At 45.4% G+C, this 19,772-nt stretch overlaps 1 protein-coding gene across 5 annotated transcripts in view; it reads left to right on the forward strand.

The window, feature by feature from the left end:
• Window positions 1-19,772, forward strand: part of COL16A1 (collagen type XVI alpha 1 chain) — a 130,459-nt gene that overhangs the window by 24,054 nt on the left and 86,633 nt on the right. For all 5 annotated transcript variants that reach the window (XM_081921167.1, XM_081921168.1, XM_081921170.1 and 2 more), the window contains exons 5-8: window positions 9,830-9,953; window positions 11,664-11,939; window positions 15,620-15,700; window positions 17,006-17,140. In XM_081921167.1, the coding sequence (XP_081777293.1) occupies window positions 9,830-9,953; window positions 11,664-11,939; window positions 15,620-15,700; window positions 17,006-17,140 (616 nt within the window). The remainder of the gene's footprint in view (window positions 1-9,829; window positions 9,954-11,663; window positions 11,940-15,619; window positions 15,701-17,005; window positions 17,141-19,772) is intronic.

Consider the following 19,772-nt stretch of genomic DNA (forward strand, 5'->3'; position numbering starts at 1 on the left):
TTGCAACATGCGTCATGAATTCCCATATTGCGGATGGTGAACTGAGGCTGGCAGAGGCGCACAGAATGATTTGCCCCAGGCTTGGTGTGATACTGGTAAATTTTGAACTTGCAGAAATACATCATGGTGTAGTGGTTAAGAGCGGTGGACTTGTAATCCCTGCTCCTCCACATGCAGCTGCTGGGCTAGTCACACTTCTCTCTGAAGTCTCTCAGCCTCACTCACCTCACTGAGTGTTTGTTGTGGGGGAGGAAGGGAAAGGAGAATGTTAGCCGCTTTGAGATTCCTTAAGGGGAGTGAAAGGTGGGATATCAAGTCCAAACTAATCTTCTTCTTCTTCTTCTTCTTCTTCTTCTTCTTCTTCTTCTTCTTCTTCTTCTTCTTCTTCTTCTTCTTCTTCTTCTTCTTCCAGCCTTTTGAGTATGTACCTATATCTTCAAGGTATTCTGTACAGTGCAAGAGCTAACCATAGGGACAAATATTAGGAATAATTGGGCAGGAATAATCAGGTGCACAAATAAAAGATGAGGGGAGCACCTGGTTTGACAGCAGTACACAAGAAAAGGATCTAGACTTGCTCTCCACTGCACCTCAGAGCTTACGTGATTCAATCTGCATTGGGTTGTGGAGGCTCAACTTCAGATCCCCGCTTCTGAGTGTTCTTGGGCCAGCTGCTCTAGACCGGTCAGCTTAGCCCACCTCATGGGCTTGTTGTAAGGATAAGTTGGTGGCCTGTGAGTGGGAGAACCATATCTGCCACTTGAGCTTCTTGGATGAAGGCAAATGAGAGGCCCGTGGGCTTTCATGATGCAAGTGCTGGACTAGGCTCGGGGAGATCCAGGTTCAAATCCCCACTCAGCCATGATGCTCACCAGGTGACCTGGGGTCAGTCACCATCTCCCAGCCTAACCTTCCTCACAAGGTTGTTGTGAGCATGAAATGGAGGTGGGGAGAGGAACCATGCATGCTGCCTTAAGCTCCAGTGAGGAAAGGCAGGATGCAAATGTAGTAAATTGAATAGTCCTTGGGGAGTAGACATCTCATTGGGGTGTGTCTTGGATGGGGTGTCCAATGGGTACCAGCCCCAAAGACAAATAAATCTACCCTGTTAACTCTATAAAAGAGCCTGCGGTCTCCCTGAGTAAGGATTGTGTGGGTGCCTCAGCCTCAGCCACAGCCTGATGGCTGGAAGGATGTTTTAATCCTAGAAAGTAAATCACAGCACAAGAGCAAAGGACTTGGTCCTTTTCCAGGGCCATTATGCAATCCCTGCACCATGTGTGTTTTCCTTCCTCCACTGAAACTTGGCAGGCAGCCTGACGGGTCTAGACGGGTAGATTGAAGCAGCTTAAGCTGTTTACTAGCTAGGCCTTTCCTTTCATCAGGACCCAGCAGCAGTGCAGAAAAAGCAGGCTTAGAAACTGGCTTCCCTCTTCTCCTGCCTCTGCATGTAGGACAGCCTTTAATGTCTAAAGGGGAAGGTGCTGCAAGGACTCGTCTCCTTTCCAGGACTTGCTTCAGTTCAGGCACTGGGGCTTTTGATCCCCATGAAGTAAATCAGAAAGCACAGCTGCACTCAGTTCTCAGTTTATGGGGCTGCTTTATTCTTCCTGTGCATTTTGGCACTTAAAAGTACACAGAACAGAGAAATGCAAAACACACACACACAAAAACTCACCAGTAAGAATCGTTTAAAATTTAAGCGCTACTATACAATAAAATTAACATTTTGATAAACCTCATAAAGGTGACTTGTAACCATAACTTAAAATAGCAACGTAAGTAAAACTGAAAGCAGCAGGACCTCCAATCTTTACAAATGTCAAAACATACATACACACCCACCATGTCAGTTTACACAGTAGCCTCCCTTTAACATTGAACTTGGGTGGCTTGGGCCAACAGCTCTGTAGGCAAAGCAGGACCAGCAGGCAAGACATCTCCATTCTCAGGGAACTCTGGAGTTTGCAGATGGACATAAAATCAGTAAAGAGGGGGGGAAACATCAGTGCCATCCCCCCACTCCTATCCAACAACAGGAAAAACCATGCATGTATGTATGCATGTGGTTGCATGGAAGTGAATGCACACACAACCCAGCAAGCCTGTTTCAACTGAGCCTGAAATGAATTCTGGAGTGGTGCTTCAGACCATCCCTTCCTCCATACAGCCTCCCTCCTGCCATCCTACCTCATGAGGCCTGTAGAAGGAGATGCAAGAGGCCAGAAATAGCAGCTCCCCCTGGGAGGAACAGAACATTCCACTCGCCTGCAGCTGCAAGTTTGAGGAGGAAGAGGAGAGGAGAGGAGAGGAAGACTCTGCTCCAACAGTGAAGGGGAAGAGGCAAATGGAAGAGCCCTGGGCACTCGGGCACATGTTCACAGCAGCAGCAGCAAAGGCAGTAGAGAATATACCGAGGACGGAACACAACATTTTGTTGTGCATCTGATTGCCGGGAAGACCTTCAAGTAAAAATGCTCCTCCCTGCCAGAACTCAGTCTATCTCTTTCTCTTCCAGAACTGCCTACCTTATTCTCTCCACTCCCACCCAGGCTGGGGAGTGTTTCATAGCTAGTAGCCATCAGCCATGAAAGACCATCAAGGCAACCAAAATGATCAAAGGGAAGGAGCAACTCCCCTTTGAAGAAAGGTTATGGTGTTTGAGACTTTCAGCTCAGAGAAAAGCTGTGTTAGATGTGGCATGATAGAAGCTTATACAATGGCGCATGGCATGGAGAAAGTGAGTGGGGGAAAGTATTTTTTCTCCCTCTCTTACAACACTAGAATTTGTGAACATCCAGTGAAGCTGAACATTGGAAGATTCAGATGAAAACACCGTATTTTTCCTTGTATAAAACACCCCCTATTTGGGGGGACTCACATTTAAGAAAATGGGGGGAAATTCTCCAGAATTGTTGAAGCAAATCGCCAACACAGCAACCAATCAGCAGCAGCCATTACCACTCCCACCAATCAATCCCATGACCCAACTCTAAACTACCCATGTATAAGATGATCCAAAAAATTTCACGGTAGTCTCTAAGAAAAAACCCTCATGTTATACATGGAAAAGTACGGTGCTTCTTTACACAGTACATGTTTAAACTATGGAACTCATCCCCTTAAGAAGTAGCAATGTCCACTACCTTGGATGGCTTTAAAAGAGAATTGGACAAATTCATGGTGGAGCGGGCTATTGATGGCTACTATGCTTTCTGCCTCCATGGCTGGAGGCTTCTGAACACCAGCTGCTGGAAACCACATCAGGAAAGAGTTCTCCTGTGCTTGAATCCTGCTTGTGGATTTCCCACAGTAATCTGGTTGGCCACAGTGAGAACAGGATGCTGGATTTCAGGGACCATTGGCCCGATCCAGTAGGCTCTTCCTATTTTCTTTGGAAAGGTTTACTTAAGCCACCATGTTTGGTGCCCACTGAAGAAGTGTTTTCTACTATTAGCAAAATGGAAAGCCAAGAGGAAAAGAGCAGAGGATGATCACAACACTAATTTAAGTGCCTTGGGGTTCCTGACACAGTTTCCCCCTCAACCACTAAGCCAGAGCACCTGCCCCACCCACGTTCAGAAGATGTGGCGTGGCACAAAAGAGACTAGTGGCTGCCTAGATCCCGATGGTGCCACCAACATCCAACACAAATATATTCCAGCATGTATGATGGTGCTTTGCTTTAATGCTCATTCAGACGCCTGGAATTCAGCCTTCAGGGAAGGAGGCTCTGCTACAAAGGATTGAGGGCATTGGAAATAGCTGGTGCACGGCAGAACAGTTGCCGTGGCTCTCCTTTCAGAGTGCTCCCCTCCACCTTCTTAGCAATTGCCGCTTTTGTTCTGTTCCAAAGAAGACAAGTCTGTAGTTGTCTGCAGAAGGCGTGCAGTCACCTCTCAGGGGCACATATGGAATAGGACCACTCAGATAGTACCAGCTTCAAAGGAAACAACGGTGAGGGCCAAAAGAAGACAAAGACAAAGACAAAGAGGGAGTCTGTGGAAAATCTTACAACTGAATTCTGATTTCAGTCACCAAAACGCTCCTAAGAAATCACAGTAACTAAAAAGGTATGTATAAATGTTTAAGCTTTCTTGAATGCCAGAACTGAAGGGTCCAAGCAAGGGGTGCTGCAGGGCAACCACTGAGAAGTCCCTGTCTTGCCATCCTAACTGGTTTCATTGGTCAGCACATAAGCAGGGGTTCAGAAGCAAATAATAGATTACAAGCAGGTTCATATGCATATATTTTCATATTTCAAGTATATTTTAAAAATTGTACACAATATAACACCCCTGTAAGGCAGGTCAGTATTACTATTGCTTTATTATAAAAGGGAGTCTGAGAAAATAGTGGATTGCTTAACATGGCTACTGTGCTATCTCCTTTCTTATCTCTCAGTTCATCTTGTGGGGCCTAAGGTGGAGGAGAAGCTCTAGGGCAGAGCCCTTGGTGAGCAGTGGCTGGAACCGAGCTGTGGAGTGAATTTGAAATTAGATAGTGGAGTAAAAGTAAAGAGATATATTTGCCTTTCCTTTTTGAATTTGACAGTGCCAAAACATTTCCTTTGAGTCCCTTGGGGTTTCTCTCTCTCTCTCTCTCTCTCTCTCTCTCTCTCTCTCTCTCTCTCTCTCTCTCTCTCTCTCTCTCTTTCTCCCTCTCTCTTTATCTTCATTGACAGCTTTTAAACAGTTTCTTAATGTAGGGATGGGCGCTGTGGCAGTTGGGAATAGGTGTGTTTGTTTAAACGCTTGGCTAGCCGAGGGCGCCTCTGTTATGATCTCCTTCTGCTGGTTCTTGTTTTGCCTTGGTGATTCATGAGCCAGGCATGATGACCCCACAATAAACACAGAGAGAGGAGCAAATGAAAGACAAACGACCTGGAGCAGTGCTTCCAAGAAGACAACAAGCAGATCAATGTGCATCCGGTACAATGGCAATGCCAGAGGTGCAGGGGCCAACAAGTATTAGTTCTGGTCTCATTCCTTTGCTGGGTAGGGGAGCCTGAGACCAGGGGACAGAAAAGCTCTCCACCCACACACTGAGACTGATGAGGAAACCGTCTGTGCAGTTCTTCTTTTTTTGCAAAGGCTGCTATCATTCTCCCCCATCACCAGGCACTTCTCTTTACTCTGGCCTGCGAGACTCTCTTATCAGAAGTTGTTGCTGCTGCAAGTCAACAGTGGAAAGAACTCAGAGTTATTTTCCAGGTTAGGAAAAACAGTGGTGGCAATGGGCTAGTAAAGTGTGGCATTGGCACGCCTGCCAGTCTGTGGTGTGTTCAAAGCAGGGAGATTTCAACTCCTGCTCTTGCTGCATGCAAAGTGCTTGTCCCCTCCGTCCCGGCTCTACATCCTTTTCTTTGCATTCTCAGCTTGGCAGCAAAAAAAAAAGTATGGCAGTTTATCCAACTCATGTGGAGCCTCCATGCAGGATACTGTGAAACTGCTTTCAGCCTGGGTGGGGGGCAACTCACAAGTTATGCAGCCTGATCTCCATGATTGCCAATAATTTTGATGAAGTCAATGCAAATGTGGCCCACCAACCATGTCTGTCGGCCTGGCAGATGCTTGACGACCTCTCCCTGTTTTAGCAGCCCTAAGCAGAGAGAGAGAGAGAGAGAAATATCAGACTGTTTATCGTGCCTCTGGCTAGGGTTAAGAGGATTTCCCCAGCTCCGTTCATTTATTGATCTGATGCTTTCCTTTGCTCCGTCTACAATTCCTCCTGCATTCCTTTACTGGGGAGAATTTCTAAAATTAACATCAGAATTGGCTCAGGGGCAGCTTCTCCCCTGCTTTCTCGTCCCTCTTTTCATCTGCATCTTTCTCCACAGCTGCAAACCACCACTGATGCAAACCACCAAAAACTGAGAAATCAGCACCACCCCTCCAGGGCCGGCCTGCCTATGAGGCGGGGTGAGGCAGTTGTCTCAGGTGGCAGACTGGGGGACAGTTGAAAGCAGCGGCAGATCCAGGCCCTGATGAGCACACTGCTCACCACGGCTACCACCACCACCTGCACCACCTACTTCTCTCCAACCGTGCCTTTTTCCTCCTATCTCAGGCTTCCTCAACCTTGGCCCTCCAGATGTTTCTGGCCTACAAGTCCCATGATCCCTAGCTAGCAGGACCAGTGGTCAGGGATGATGGGAATTGTAGTCTCAAAATATCTGGAGGGCTAAGGTTGAGGAAGCCTCTCCCAACTCCGACAGCAGCTGGAGGTGGGGTCAGCTTTAGGGAGAGCAGCTCCAGTTTTGCTTTGAGCGGTGTAGTGCTTTACGTACATTACTTACTTGCATCTTAATGGAACACTCCACAAAATGATCTTGATCCAACCATGTGCTTCATCACATCATGTATACTGTTGTGTAATATCTCATCAATGCACCAGTATGCATCAAGGATTTTTCTTTTTTAAAAAAATGGATCCAAAGAACTGTAAATGCAACCATACAAACAATCAAACACAGATAGGGTAGACGCTTATGCTAAAGGGGGGAGTATAAATGCTGTTATGAAACAAATATGTTCATATTAAGATAGGGTGGTCATTTATGTTTTACCAAATAAGAGAAAATACATTATCAGAAAAAAGAGGGCATAGGTTTGTGCAAATTTTGCATGCACTTATTTATATGTACAGGACTGTATACTCCAAAGCCTATGGAAAAATTCCGATTTAGAGGATTTTTGAAATAGCTTTCCTGTCCTGCCACTGATGTCTCCATTGTTTGGTGGCAGGTCTGATGTTTTAAAGGCCCCTGTCAGGTGGGGATAGAAAAATCTGTCAATTTCACTTCTCTCAGTTTCTCATTTTTCCAATCTTAAATTCAGTTCTCTATATTTCTAGAACAATTTGTGATTATTATTATTTTTTAAAAAAATATCCTCATGAAAATTAATAAGCCTTTTAGCGCAAATTTATCCTAACGAATACATTTCTGTATACAGTTTGACTAACATACGTATTTTGCAAGCAATTTATCCTAATATACGGTATGTTTGCATGTTATTTTCAGTAATTTGTTCTTTGCCATTATGCACCCTTTCCCCCAATGACTGAATTTTTGCAAACATTGTCTGCTGGAAGAACTGCACTGCAAAATTCCGAAAAGTATGGATTTTGAGGGATGGCTACATTTCAGTGCCTGTATTGTCTCACATAGTGTGAATTAGGTAGGTTTGCCTTTCCATGTGAACAGAATTGAATTTCTTCCCCATCCCTGGTGGCAGAACTTCACCTCTTAAAAGTCAAAGGGCTCTGATTCTGACCTCTGTCTGGCATCCAAATAACAGCTCATTCCTGACGCACCTCTACAAAGACCATGTGATGCAAGGGGAAGTCTCTGTAGTGGAAAAACTTGGCATAGATAACTGGTGTTGACCAAGCCCCAGAATTGGTCACTGATGGGCAATGAATGTTGCAATAGTAGGATGGATTCCACAGATGAAATTGATTCCTGCTCTGCTTGGCTTCCAAATCTCCTGATTCTGTCTGGACTGGATATGGGTTGTTGTTGCTGCTGTTTTTTCTTTTTGAATGTCCTGAGAAATGAACACAGATGTTAGTGGTTGCTGGTGCTACTGGAGCAAAATTGTTGGACTCACTCTATGTCTACCATGACCTCATTATAGTAATCCTTTTAAAGTGTTATTTATGGGTTTTTTGGGGGGAGAAGAAGCTTCTAAATGCTTTTTAGGGTTACCTCCTTTCCTATCTGACAGAGCCACTGTGCCTTTGACCATGGTTAGAGGGTACTTTCGTGGTGTCCATGATAATGAGGGAAGCTTTGGCTCTTGTTTTCATCTATTTATAATTTTATGTACTGTCAACACACACGCATTGTTTTATGATTAAAAATAATGAGTTACAGTGTTATAGACAAGGTGGTACTTGAGGGGTAAGGAAGAGGAGAGGGAAATAAGCAAAAACAGGCATCATGGCTGTTGCATAAGTCTGTTCTGGAAGGGTCTGGGGCTAGCAAGAGTTTTCAGGAATGAAAATCATTGAGAGCTCCATCTGAGACACATTTACACTATAAGTTTCCCCGCTAAGAATCTGGGAACTGTTAAGGGTGCTGGGAATTGCAGCTCTGTGTGGCCCTTACATGATACATAGCTCAGTTGGCAGAACACAAGACTTGTAACTTCAGGGTCGTGTGTTCAAGCCCCACATTGAGCAAAAGATTTCCACATGGGGGGGTTGGACTAGATGACCCTCATGGCCCCTTCCAGCTCTACAGTTATATGATTCTCATTGTTCCCAAGCCTGTTGAGGTGATGGGAGACAAGGCCTAGTTGGTATTGACCCTAAGAAATCTTTGCTCAACCCCTTCTTTGTCCTCTATTAAGCAACCTCTTATGACTATTTCATTCTGAGGTGCAGTTCTGAATTAATTAGAGCCCCCAGAGAATGAATTCTAATTTAATGTTCCTTCTGTGTTTTATTATTCCATTTCATTGCTGCTTTGTTGTTTTTAGAATTGTATTGTAGATTTTCTTTGTTAATATATTTTTATGATTTTTTTGCATGAAAGAAAGGAAACTCAACTGGAACCCACATTATGCTTGCAGTAAGAAATGATTTAGTGGGCTGGTAGAAGGGATTTATTATAGGCTGACCAATTAACCACAAATCCTTTGAGTAATCATCTGTCTTTAGATATATTAACGTTAATTAAAATAAATTGGCATATTGCACATGGATGCCTTTTTTGGGGGGGGAAATGAAGAAAGTGAAAGATAGTTTACTGCTTAATAAACAAAAGTGAGCACTCATTAGAGGGAAAGGTCATTGTTAATATGTTCTTTTTCTTTCCATAAGTCACCAGAGCCAAAATAGCTGCAAAACAACAACAACACCCCCACGGAAATTGAACATTCACAATGAAAGGGGACCCCCACCCCACTGAATAAACTACAGCTGTTGTTGATTAATCTGCCAATTAAAGTTTTATTTCCATCTAATGTGTGTGTGAGCATATGTGTTCTTATGGACTGATACACATCTTTCCCAACATTTTCTGTGATTGTTTAATTAGTCTCCTTGAAAATAAGGTGCAAGCTTTGATTCAGTATCTGCTTGGTGTATTTGCAAAGAGGAGGCTGCTTTATAGTGAGTCAGACTAGTGATCTATGTTTTATGATGTTTTGTCCATGATTTTTTACTGAACCTTTTGGTGCACACCACCACAATATTTTTCTTATCAACTGGCAGTTCATAAATAACCGTAGAAACAAAATAATAATTTATAAGGCTACTTATAACCCATGAACTCAATACGAGGTGACTCCCATAAATGTGGGAGTTTACCTCAATGGCCAAGTTAACTGATTACATCAAAATGAAAGAGAAAAGACAAAGACAAGATAAATTAGCAACAAATTGGCAGCCATTTATTAAATACAGCAAAGATTCAGGGTTACGTCAAAATATATTGTGCTTATACACCGTTTTGAACTCAGTTCTAGCAAGGATGACAAGATTATGGTGTAATATATTGTCAAGGGTTTTTGTTATTCTTTTCCACTTTGTGTGTTGGGGGGTTTGGGGGGGGAGCAGGTGATTGTAATTTCTATTTTCCTATGGTTCCCCCCCTTTCATTTCTTTACACGCACACACATATCCCAAGCAAAAGACCCGCCTGCTATCACTACTTTCATTGGCATGGCTGCCACTGGGCATCCAGCATTGTCCTTGAGGCATAATGTCCCACCATGGGAATGATGTCATGAATTGCTGTATTGCCTTTCTAGAGCTTTCTTGCCTGCCCTCAATGGCTGCCTCCCTTTCCTCACATCTCTCCCCTCCTCTTTGTTCCCAGACAGCTGTTCCCCCGGGGCTTGCCTGATGAATTCACCCTGGTGGTGACTCTACTCTTGAAGAAACAGACCAGCAAAGAGAACTGGTACCTCTTCCAGGCCACCGATCGTCAGGGGTACCCCCAGGTACCTCACACTAGCATGATGCATCCTTTCCAGGGCCTTGTGGCTCTTTCTGTCCTATCATGTGCCTCTTCTTTCCACTGAAGGCAACCAGCTTCCTATTCTCCTTGCGCCAGCCCCAAACTTAATCACATAGTACTACTCAAGGAAAAAGTGGATCTGTTACCCACCTGATCCACATGGGCAAAGTTTCCAGTGGAGCTGCTGTACCTTGTTGCCACCTATGCAGTTGCTATCTGCACCCATGCCCACTTATCTTTCTTTCACCCAGGAAATGTGGCACATGCAGCCTTCTCAAAATGGGTGCTCTCCAGATGTTGTGGGCTTTAACTCCCATCAGCCCCAGCCGACGTGGTCAGTGGTTAGGGATGGTGGGAATTGTAATCCTAAATATCTGCAGGTTATTAGATGGTGGGAGATTGCTCTATTGGGGCAATGCAGCACCATGGAAAGCTCCCAAGTAAGCAAGTTGCTCCCATAAAGACCAAGAGTAGGCTGGAGCCTTCTATGCCTCCAGGGCAAGATCACCCCTCCAAGGCCCCAACCCAGGCGATGGAAGAACCCACAGTGGTGGCTCCAAACCAGACTGAGCCGTAGGCTCCTCCTGAGAGTACAAGTTAGAGTCAGGCACTCGCAGTGCTGCAGAGGGTGCCAGGATTGGAGGTGAAGCTGCCACAGGAGTGAACTGGGCTCAGTTCACCTGGATGATGTAAGAGGGGAAAGAGTGGAGTGCTAGGGTGGCTACATCACTGAAACCTTCCAAAGGATCTGACTCCTCATTTGTAATTCCCCTCGTTTGGTGCTGCTGGTCCAACAAACCTAGCCAGCCACTTCTTGTCTGAGTCACAGTTGCTGCTGTCAATGAGGAGGATCCTTGCCATAGAAGTGAGCCTCCCAGATTTCCTAGACTGGCCTTGTGTTGTGCTTTCACCATTGAAAGCTAGCATGGGACTGTGGCCTGGGTAAGGGCAGAGTACTGGATCTGGCTGGTTGCTTCCCACCTGAGCCATTTTGGCAGGTGGGAGGAACCTTTATTAGCTTTGTTCCCCTTGAAGGTTCCTCTCCCAGGTGGTTTCCTGGACAAGGAAAGCGGAGTCCAGCTATTTAAAGTTTCAGTTTAATCCTCCAAGCATTGATTAATCCTAACTTTTATTAGACCCAGGAATTGAGGGGGATCCGGTTCCCCAGAAACTCATAACAATATGGAATATCTTAAATGGCTAAACTAACTGTTTTTCTCAAGAGGTTATTTCAGAAAACATGCTGATCCAAGTTAATGATAATAATAAAGCACTCCTCTCATTCCTCTCTGGAATAACAGGCATCGAGACCACATTTATCTTTCTGTGTTCTTTATGATAATATAACTGTATTTTATATCTGTCACTTCCTTTAATAAAAAAATAATATATAGCTAAAACAGACAATAATTCATAGTATGACAAAGATGTCACTTGTGTCATGGGATCTGGTGGTCTGCAACATTGACCCATTTCATAATGAAGGGTGTATGGACCAGAGGGAAGACTGCCCTGGCAAAAAAGAATCACAAGTCTTCTCTCAGCTTGCCTGCTGCTGCCACAATCCTAGTATCTCTCTGTTTAGTGTGCTTTCTTCATCTTTCTGTCTCCCTGTCTCCCCTCATGCCTTTCCTCTCTGCCTCTCTTTCTAGAACATTCTCATAGTCAGCGCCGTCTCCTTTCACCCCCTCAGCTCTCCCTGGGGATCAACAGCAAAGAGCAGAGCCTGGAGTTCCAAGCCAAGGGCCAGGACAAGGAGTTTGTCAGCGCCATCTTTGCCGGAAAAGGGGTCTCCGCCCTTTTCGACTTGAAGTGGCACAAAATGGTCCTTAGCATCCAAAGCCAAGTGGTTTCCATCCACATCGACTGCAGCTACATCTCCTCCAAGCCACTGCAACCCCGCCGGCGCCTGGCCAGGGAAGGCAACGCGTTTGTTGGATTGGATGCCGTGCAGGGTGCTCCTGTCACAGTGAGTCATGGTGGGGCTTTGTGGGCAAGCTGTAGCAAGCGGACCATCTCTCCATTTGGGGCTGCTTGGCCTTTTCTCAAACCTAGTTGGGCTGAAACACACGTTGGTATCTATGAAGACACCCCCAACTCTAAGGAATGTTGCTAACATTTTAAAAAAGTGTTAAGCTTCACCGGGAACCTCTCATAAACTTTCAGGTTTGTCCTGGTATTCTACCGTAGGTGACATGCATACTTTTTGCTAATCTTACATTTCTAAGAAGAAAGAACCTCCAAATTGTCCACAAGTTCACTTTACACAAAATTCAGTTCTATTGAAGCTTCTGTCTGTAAGGTATTGACCCTCACTCCCCAGAGAACAGGAATTGGTGTCAGGATTGAGGCCACTAAGCTAGGTCACCTTTGAACTTCAAGACAAAGCTATGAGCTAGGCTGATTTTATTCTTCGGGGGTTTCCTTTTTGTGATTTGTGCCAGGCCTATGCAGGGATGCAGGGCAGAGGTTCCCCACCTCTGATCTACCATGACCGGCAGCAGGTCTCTCTAACCCTAACCCAATCCTACCTGCAGATAGTAAGGACTGAACCTGGGACCTGCTGCATTCATAGCAGATCTTCTACCACTAGAGAATCTGCATGGTGATAGAGCAAGAAATGATTATATATTTCCAGGAAGAGATTTTGAAACGCTTGAGCTGATCAGCCAATGCATAATTAACAACAAACGAAGCTATTTTGGTGTAAGTGCATTCTGCAATAAATCGGGGAGCTTTAGCAAATCCTGTTCCAAGCCAGAAGCCAGCACACAAAATTCTTGGGCAAGGTTTGGGGCCTTGGCACGGACTACTGCCACCATCACCAGGCTGCTGTTATAACGCTGGTGGGGACATCACTGGTCACTTCTACTGCTGCTAGCTGCTTCCCAGGACTGTGGGGTGGACTTGAACATGAGAACATAAGAAGAGCCTGGCTGCTGGATGAGCCAAAGTCTCTTCCAGTCCAGCAGTTTGTCCTCACAGTAGCCAACCAGATGCCCCTATGGGAAGCCCATAAGTAGACCCTGAGCGCAAGACCACTACTCTCCCCAAAATGATCAAGGGGATGGAGAGTGACTCCCCAATGAGAAAAGGCTGCAACATGTGGGACTTTTTTAGTTCAGAGAGAAGGCCAGCAAAAGGTGATATGATGGAGATGTAAAAAAATTATTCATGGCATGGAGAAAGTGAGTGGGCAAATATATATTGGATAAGGCTAATAACAGTTACAAGCCATGATGGTTATGCTGTACCTCCATGGTTGGAGGCAGTAATGCCTCTGAATACCTGTTTCTGGAAACCCAAGGAGGGGAAAGTGCTCTTGTCTCTCAGATCCTCCCTGCAGGTTTCCCACAAGCATCTGGTTGGCCGCTGTGAGAATAAGATCCTGAACTAGATAGGCCATTGGCTTTGTCCAGCAGGCTCTTATTCCATTCTTATGAGGCACAGTGCCTCTGATATTGGAGACACTGCATGGTCATCATGGTTAATAGCCATGTGAAGCTCTTGGTGTTGAGTGGAGCTCTAGGCCTGCACCCCTGAACTCTGACATTTTAATTATGCCATTTCCCAGGGTGTGTATGTTGGGAGCAGGGCTGGTGAAGTAAAATGGCGGTGCTTGGAATTCAATAATTTGGGCCCTGTGCAATTGTTGAGTTAACTACTGAGCTGTTAGAAGCTTTGGAGTTTTGCTTAGACTCCAGATACTTAGAGTATGTCTTTGCGTGGCGAGTTCCCGCCCCCCACCAGGATAAATAAAGACACAAGACAACATAAATTGAAGTTAATTGGGCGAATTAGGCCACAACTTTATTGAATTCAGGAATGAGAGACATTGGCTTAGGCATTGGTCCTAACGACTATCCGGCTCCAGCCCAATTGCTGGAGACATGGGGAAGGGTTAACCTTAGATCGGGGGAGTCTCCTGCCAAGGCACGTCGACTAGGAGCTCCCCCGGGTCACCGCTTTGGGGCGTGCCTTTGGCCCACACCTCCATAGGCTTCGGACAGGGCCATGCCCCCCGGAGTCCTTTAACGGACCACCCTTCGCTCGCTGGGGGGAGGTGATGGCGTTCCTCCCCCCCCACATCCTCTTAACCCCTTCTTACCAATGCCTACCGCCAAATGCCGAGAAGTTGTGACGAGTTGCTACGAGGTAGGCGAAAAACCAAAAGGCCGCAAATTGCCGATTGGGAAAAATTCCTACCATGCCCCTTGCGGCAACAGACCGAAGTCCATAGCAAAGTCAAAGACCTACCTAGTCTACCTAAAGGGAGGGAGGGTGGGAAAACGTGAGGGGGGAGCCGGCGAAAAGAGGGAGAGCCCCCTCCGCGCCGGCTCTAAATAGGGCAAACCACGCCCCCCAGCCAGCCAGCTGATTGGCTGGCTGGGGGGGAGCGCCCTGGCCGGGATTCCCTTGGTCTCGCAGGGGCTGGGACCAGCCCCCGCTCACGTGGGGTGGGCGTGAAGCCCGCAACCCCACCTCCTGGGGCAAGCCGGAAGTGGCTTTGTGGGATTTCCCTATGGCCGGAGGGCAAATGATGCCATAGCTGCCTTGCTGACACTAAGCAGGTCTAGGTCTGGTCAGTGCCTGTGTGGGAGACTGCCTGAGAACCCTCACGTATCCTGCCTTAATTTCCTTGATAGAAGGAAGGTGATATTTAAATTCAATAAATGAATAGATATACTGACCCATTAGACAGGTATAAGCACAGTTCCACATGTGCCAGATTTCATCTCCCAACCCTGACCTCACCTCTGCTTCTAATTCATCTGCACAGCTGTGAAGAGGTCAAAATGAGGCAATTACCCTGCCAAGATCAGGATTTCTGATTGTCCTCTCTTTTCCTATAAAAGTATTGGGAGTGACAGTTCCTTTTTGGAGAAGGGATTTCTCTCCCCACACTTTTATCCCACTGTGGCAATGCCACTGGGGAATTTGGAGAAGCACCGAAGAAAATATTTCACATACACTATTTCCTCTTTCAGAATGTGTGTTGTTGTTTTCTTCTTAAGTAGAACTTTAAAATAATGCTGCTCCAAAACTCCTAGACCAACATTTAAAGGTGGTGATTTGTGCCTACCTGATGGCCTTGAGGAGAAATGTGCTGCCTTGGAAAATGAGAGGTCCTGAGGATAATATATAGAACCTCATTCTCAGAACCAAGACCTGCCAAACCCTTCACCAGAAACCATTTGAGAGGCAGGTGTCTGAAAACGTACAGACAATAGGTAGGTCACCCTGCCATTTCTCTTGCCCAGAAGAAGCTTGCCAGGTGTGGTGGAGCCTGGTAGGTATGTCACTGTCACTTGCTGGGCGGGGAAGATGGCATGGAGGCTGTAGATGCATTGACAGGGGCACCAGATTGGCTCTGCCAGTGCGTTTTCACTGCACTGATCTCCCTGCCACTTTTACCCTCTCCTTCTTGGGAAGCAACTGGGACACAACCGGTGAGAAGTTATCATAATGGCACCACCCCACCTGGTGAGCCACTTCTGCTCATTCCTCCAGTGGGATGTGTACTTGTACCACTATGATTTCCCATGCTTAAATGAAGGGCTGGCTGAGGCCTCTTCTCCAGGATCTGAAGAACCAGGGTGGATGTTGGATCTCCACCCTATAACAGTTTGCTTGTTTCTTTGTTTGCAGTTTGACATTCAGCAGCTTCACATTTATTGTGACCCAGCCATGGCAATGCATGAGGGATGCTGTGAGATCTCTGATAACGGGGTGAGTAATACTGCAGATATGCAAAAGCTGTCACTTCTGTTTATGTGTGTGCTCCTGCATTTCCTCATGCTGAGGTTGCAGGACTGAGACATTTATCCACAAAAGCTGTCAGACAACTTTTCTAGAGTTGAAAGCACTGCTGTCTGTTTTGCAGGTTTTTATTATCTACAATGGTGCATCAGGTTCCCCATTCAAAACCACAGGCAACAGCAGCAATTGATATAAATGTGATCTTGCATTGTAGATGCAATCTACTCAGTTACATAGCAACCTGCATGTAAAAACTGCTATGCTTTTTTTTGGGTGGATCTGATAATATGTTGACACCTGCTGCCTGTTTGGGATAGTTATTTTTTTAAAAAAAATTTTGGGGGGGGATAGCTATTTGAAACAATGTCGTTGTGGTTTTTGCTTCAGAAAACCTTCACTTTCAGGTCTATGCAGTCATTTCCCTCTACTTACTTCTCAACATGCTCTGATCTTGTTCAAATAGTACAGCCTCGTTGTGCCCATAAATTCAGTGGTGAGGAACCTCCTGCCCATGGGCCTAATCAGGCCTAGGGGAGGCAGTCATAATTTGGCCCCCAAGGCTCTTTTCCCCAATCCACGCCCCACACCTGACACCATACCTGACATCAGGTGGACACCTCATAAAGACACGGCTTGCAAAGGAATACTCAGGAGCTTAAAATGTAATCCTGTTTGTTCTTTGGCAAGCAGGGCTGCTGTCAGCACCAACCAGCTGTTTGGGACTGAAAGCTAGCAACTTAGAAGTTGCCACCTGATGACACACCTGTCAAAATGGCCCATGATGGTTGAGGGAAGTGAGGATCCAGCCCACCAGGCTGAAAAGTCTTGAGCCATAAACTTTGGTCTCCCAGTTCCTGGTTTGTCACTAACCCGTATTTGTTCCCAAGCAAATTTTCTGGGGCTCCCCAAACACAACAAAATTGGGCAGCAGTAAGAAAAAGAAAAAAATGTAAGTAGACACTGTGCTAGGATGGGTGGAGCCCAGTTCTCTTATAGGGAATCCAAACTACTTCCTTCCTGATCATCAGAGTGATAATTTTGTAGTTTTAGGGGGGTATGCAGATCAGCCAATGGGTGGCTTGTCTACCTGTGTGTATGCAGGTGAGTGCATGAGGGAGTGTAGGGTGGCTTGCAGCCTCCAGAGATTGGCCAAGGGTAAAACCTTGGACCAAAACAAGTTAGCCACCGCTGCTATAAGCCCCAGGCCATGCTGGTCCATGAAGAGCTAATTGCCTTGCTCATCGAAGTTATTTCAATACTTTCCTGTTTCATCAGTGCTTTCCCGAAGCATCTAAAACTCGTCGCGATGTGGAAGTCATGCAGAGCAATGACCTGATAGAGATCAACCCTCAGACTGAAGGCAAGGTCTACACCCGCTGCTTCTGCTTGGAGGAGACCCAAAGCAAGCAGGTGAGGAACACCAACCAGCAAGAAAGAACTAGCATAGCCCAGAGCATGGGCAGCCAGCATGGTACCTTCCAGACATCTGGAACTACAACTCCCATCTGCCTCAGCCAGCATGGCCATTGGTCAAGGAGGATGGGAGCTGGAGTCCACAACATGTGGAGTGTCCCACTCCAGTTACTCCTGGTGTAGAGCTATGAATCAGGAAGCCGCTAGCTCAAATCTTGTTCCTGTTGTGAAGTCAAGACATGGCTATAAGCAAGCCTCTCAATCTCCCATCTGGGGGTTGATGATGCTGTCCTTCCCTGGAGAATTGTAATGGTTATGACTAGCTAAAGTATGCCGACCATTTGTAAGCATTACATAAGACAAAGTGTTATTGATTTGAAATCCTCTGGAGAATTCCATGTACTGGAACTGTACAGTCCAAACTGTGGAAATATGGGGTAGTTGTGGTTCATGGGTTTTTGCTGCATGTGTACAGACAGCACAGATGAAGATAAAGTTTTCTGTTTCACCCTGCCTTTGTTGCTTGTAGCACTGTTTCTGTTCCACTGCATTTCGTCTTCTGCATAAACTGTTATTCTTCTCACTGTCCGCTGTGACAATATTGTGTTAATTATTTAAATTCCATCTTGTCATTATGTTATCCATTCATTTCAATGTAAAGAAAACATGATGCAAATGAGAGAAAATGCAATCGATTTCGTATCATTTGCAGTTTGAAAGTAACAACAGCACCGAATAGCAATTGCATTTGCTGGATTGATTTCCATTCTGGACATGGAATGAACAAGTGAACATTGGCAATTTCTAGTCCTGTTTCTCTCTAGCAGACAGCTAGGTTGATACGATGTGATTAAATAGGATGGATTTGTGTGGAAAGAATTTTATTGTGGAAGAAAGCTGTGAGATCATTACTGAACAACCATTGCAATGTTAGCCCGCGTAAACAACACTGAAAACTTCCATTGCGTGTGCTTAGCCATGTTCGCCAATATCTTGCTGCCACCCCCAGCATCTGCCACGTGAGGCAGCTGGCTCACTCTGCCTAATGGTAATGGTTATGTCCATTCACATTGTGTTGGACATAGTACCATGGCATTGTTCCATTTACTGTGTGATCCCTGATTAGATGGGATCACCCATGTAACCATTATCAGAAGCAGCAGTCAGGATAAATAATGGCACCCCACAGTTTTGAGAAAAGATAAGTATTTGGGAGGGGAAATTACCCATCAAAATAAGTAATTTTGATACACAAATCGGAAAGTTGTAGAGACTCAGTGCAGTCTTAATCCTCTGCTGAGATAGATTTAATGGTCCAACTGATGGAAAACTAATTTGCCTGTTCCCACCATCACTGTAGTATGGCATAGAGAGAGCATTGCTGGAATTAAACACCAGTCATCCGCTCAACATTTGCTGGGAATATGTTTGCTACCAATTTAGGGATTTTATTTTTCACTGTCACATCCTGCTGAGAAGAAATACACATCAGAGAAGGGGCTGGGAAGGGGGGAGCAAGAGGTTGCAATCCAAACCATCTGAGACTACTGCCAGCCAGTTGTGCGCTGACATGATGGATAGAATATGGAAATATTTACATCCCTGCTCACCAAAGATGGTTCTTAAGGGGGTCTGCAACATTTTTTAATACAAAAACATGATATAAAAGGAAGCATCAGTACAAAAGCAAAACACAACCTTCGGCAGATTAAAAACAGCAGCAGAATTGATTAATCAATCATTTAAACACTTTATTATTCAATCACTTGGTACATAAACAGTTTTTTTACCTTCTCCCAGAGGTGCAGTTACTGCTTGATTCCTGTCCTATAACTTAAGTTTTCTTTCATCTGGTGAACAACATTCCTGTTTTTGATAGCTCAAGTGTAGGCATTCATATCTGATATATGATTAGATTGTGCTTCTTTTATTTACATAGAAAAGCCCCATTTAATTCAGCATATCTTGTAGAGGCATTGATTTGGTTTTGAGATGAATTGTAGGGCCAATAGATGCTTACATCCAGATGATTTAATATTAGCTTAGGCTAACATGCTGATCCTTGTGGCTGAAGGAGGTTAGGAGGCAACAGATGCAGCCATCTGCTGGGCTACGTCTCTGTGGGACTCCATTGCCCTGGAAGCCCCACTCCCAGCCATAGAAAGTGGTGGTGTTCCTGCTAGTCATAACCAGCATAGGACCCCAAAATGATTTGTAATGGGGCTGGGTCACAGCAGGGCCAGCCATGGATCCACTGGGTTCTGAACCAGTCCATTTAGCAGAGAGGGCTCCTGGAAGTGGCATGGCTTTGAAAAGTCACTAAAACCACTGCCCACTTTTTCTGCCCTGGCCAGCAAAAGCCAGCAGGATGTGATGGTCAACCCACCATGGCACTCTTAGTGTGTATATGCTTATATGTGCATTATTTGGTTGGAGAACTGCATCATAATTTGTGTCTGCATTTCGAAGGACAGCTGCCTATCAGTTCATGTCTTGTTTTGTGAAGTGGGTAGATTTGCATTAAGATGCAAACCATGTTGGATATTCCCCTCATCCTGAAGTGGCATGGACATCTTTGTCCAACTGTAGGTAAATCTGACCCTGGGGCATTGTCTTCTGACTTGGAACT

This window comes from Podarcis melisellensis, assembly GCF_964234715.1.
Source record: "Podarcis melisellensis genome assembly, chromosome: 8".
NCBI classification, from domain to species: Eukaryota; Metazoa; Chordata; class Lepidosauria; order Squamata; family Lacertidae; genus Podarcis; species Podarcis melisellensis.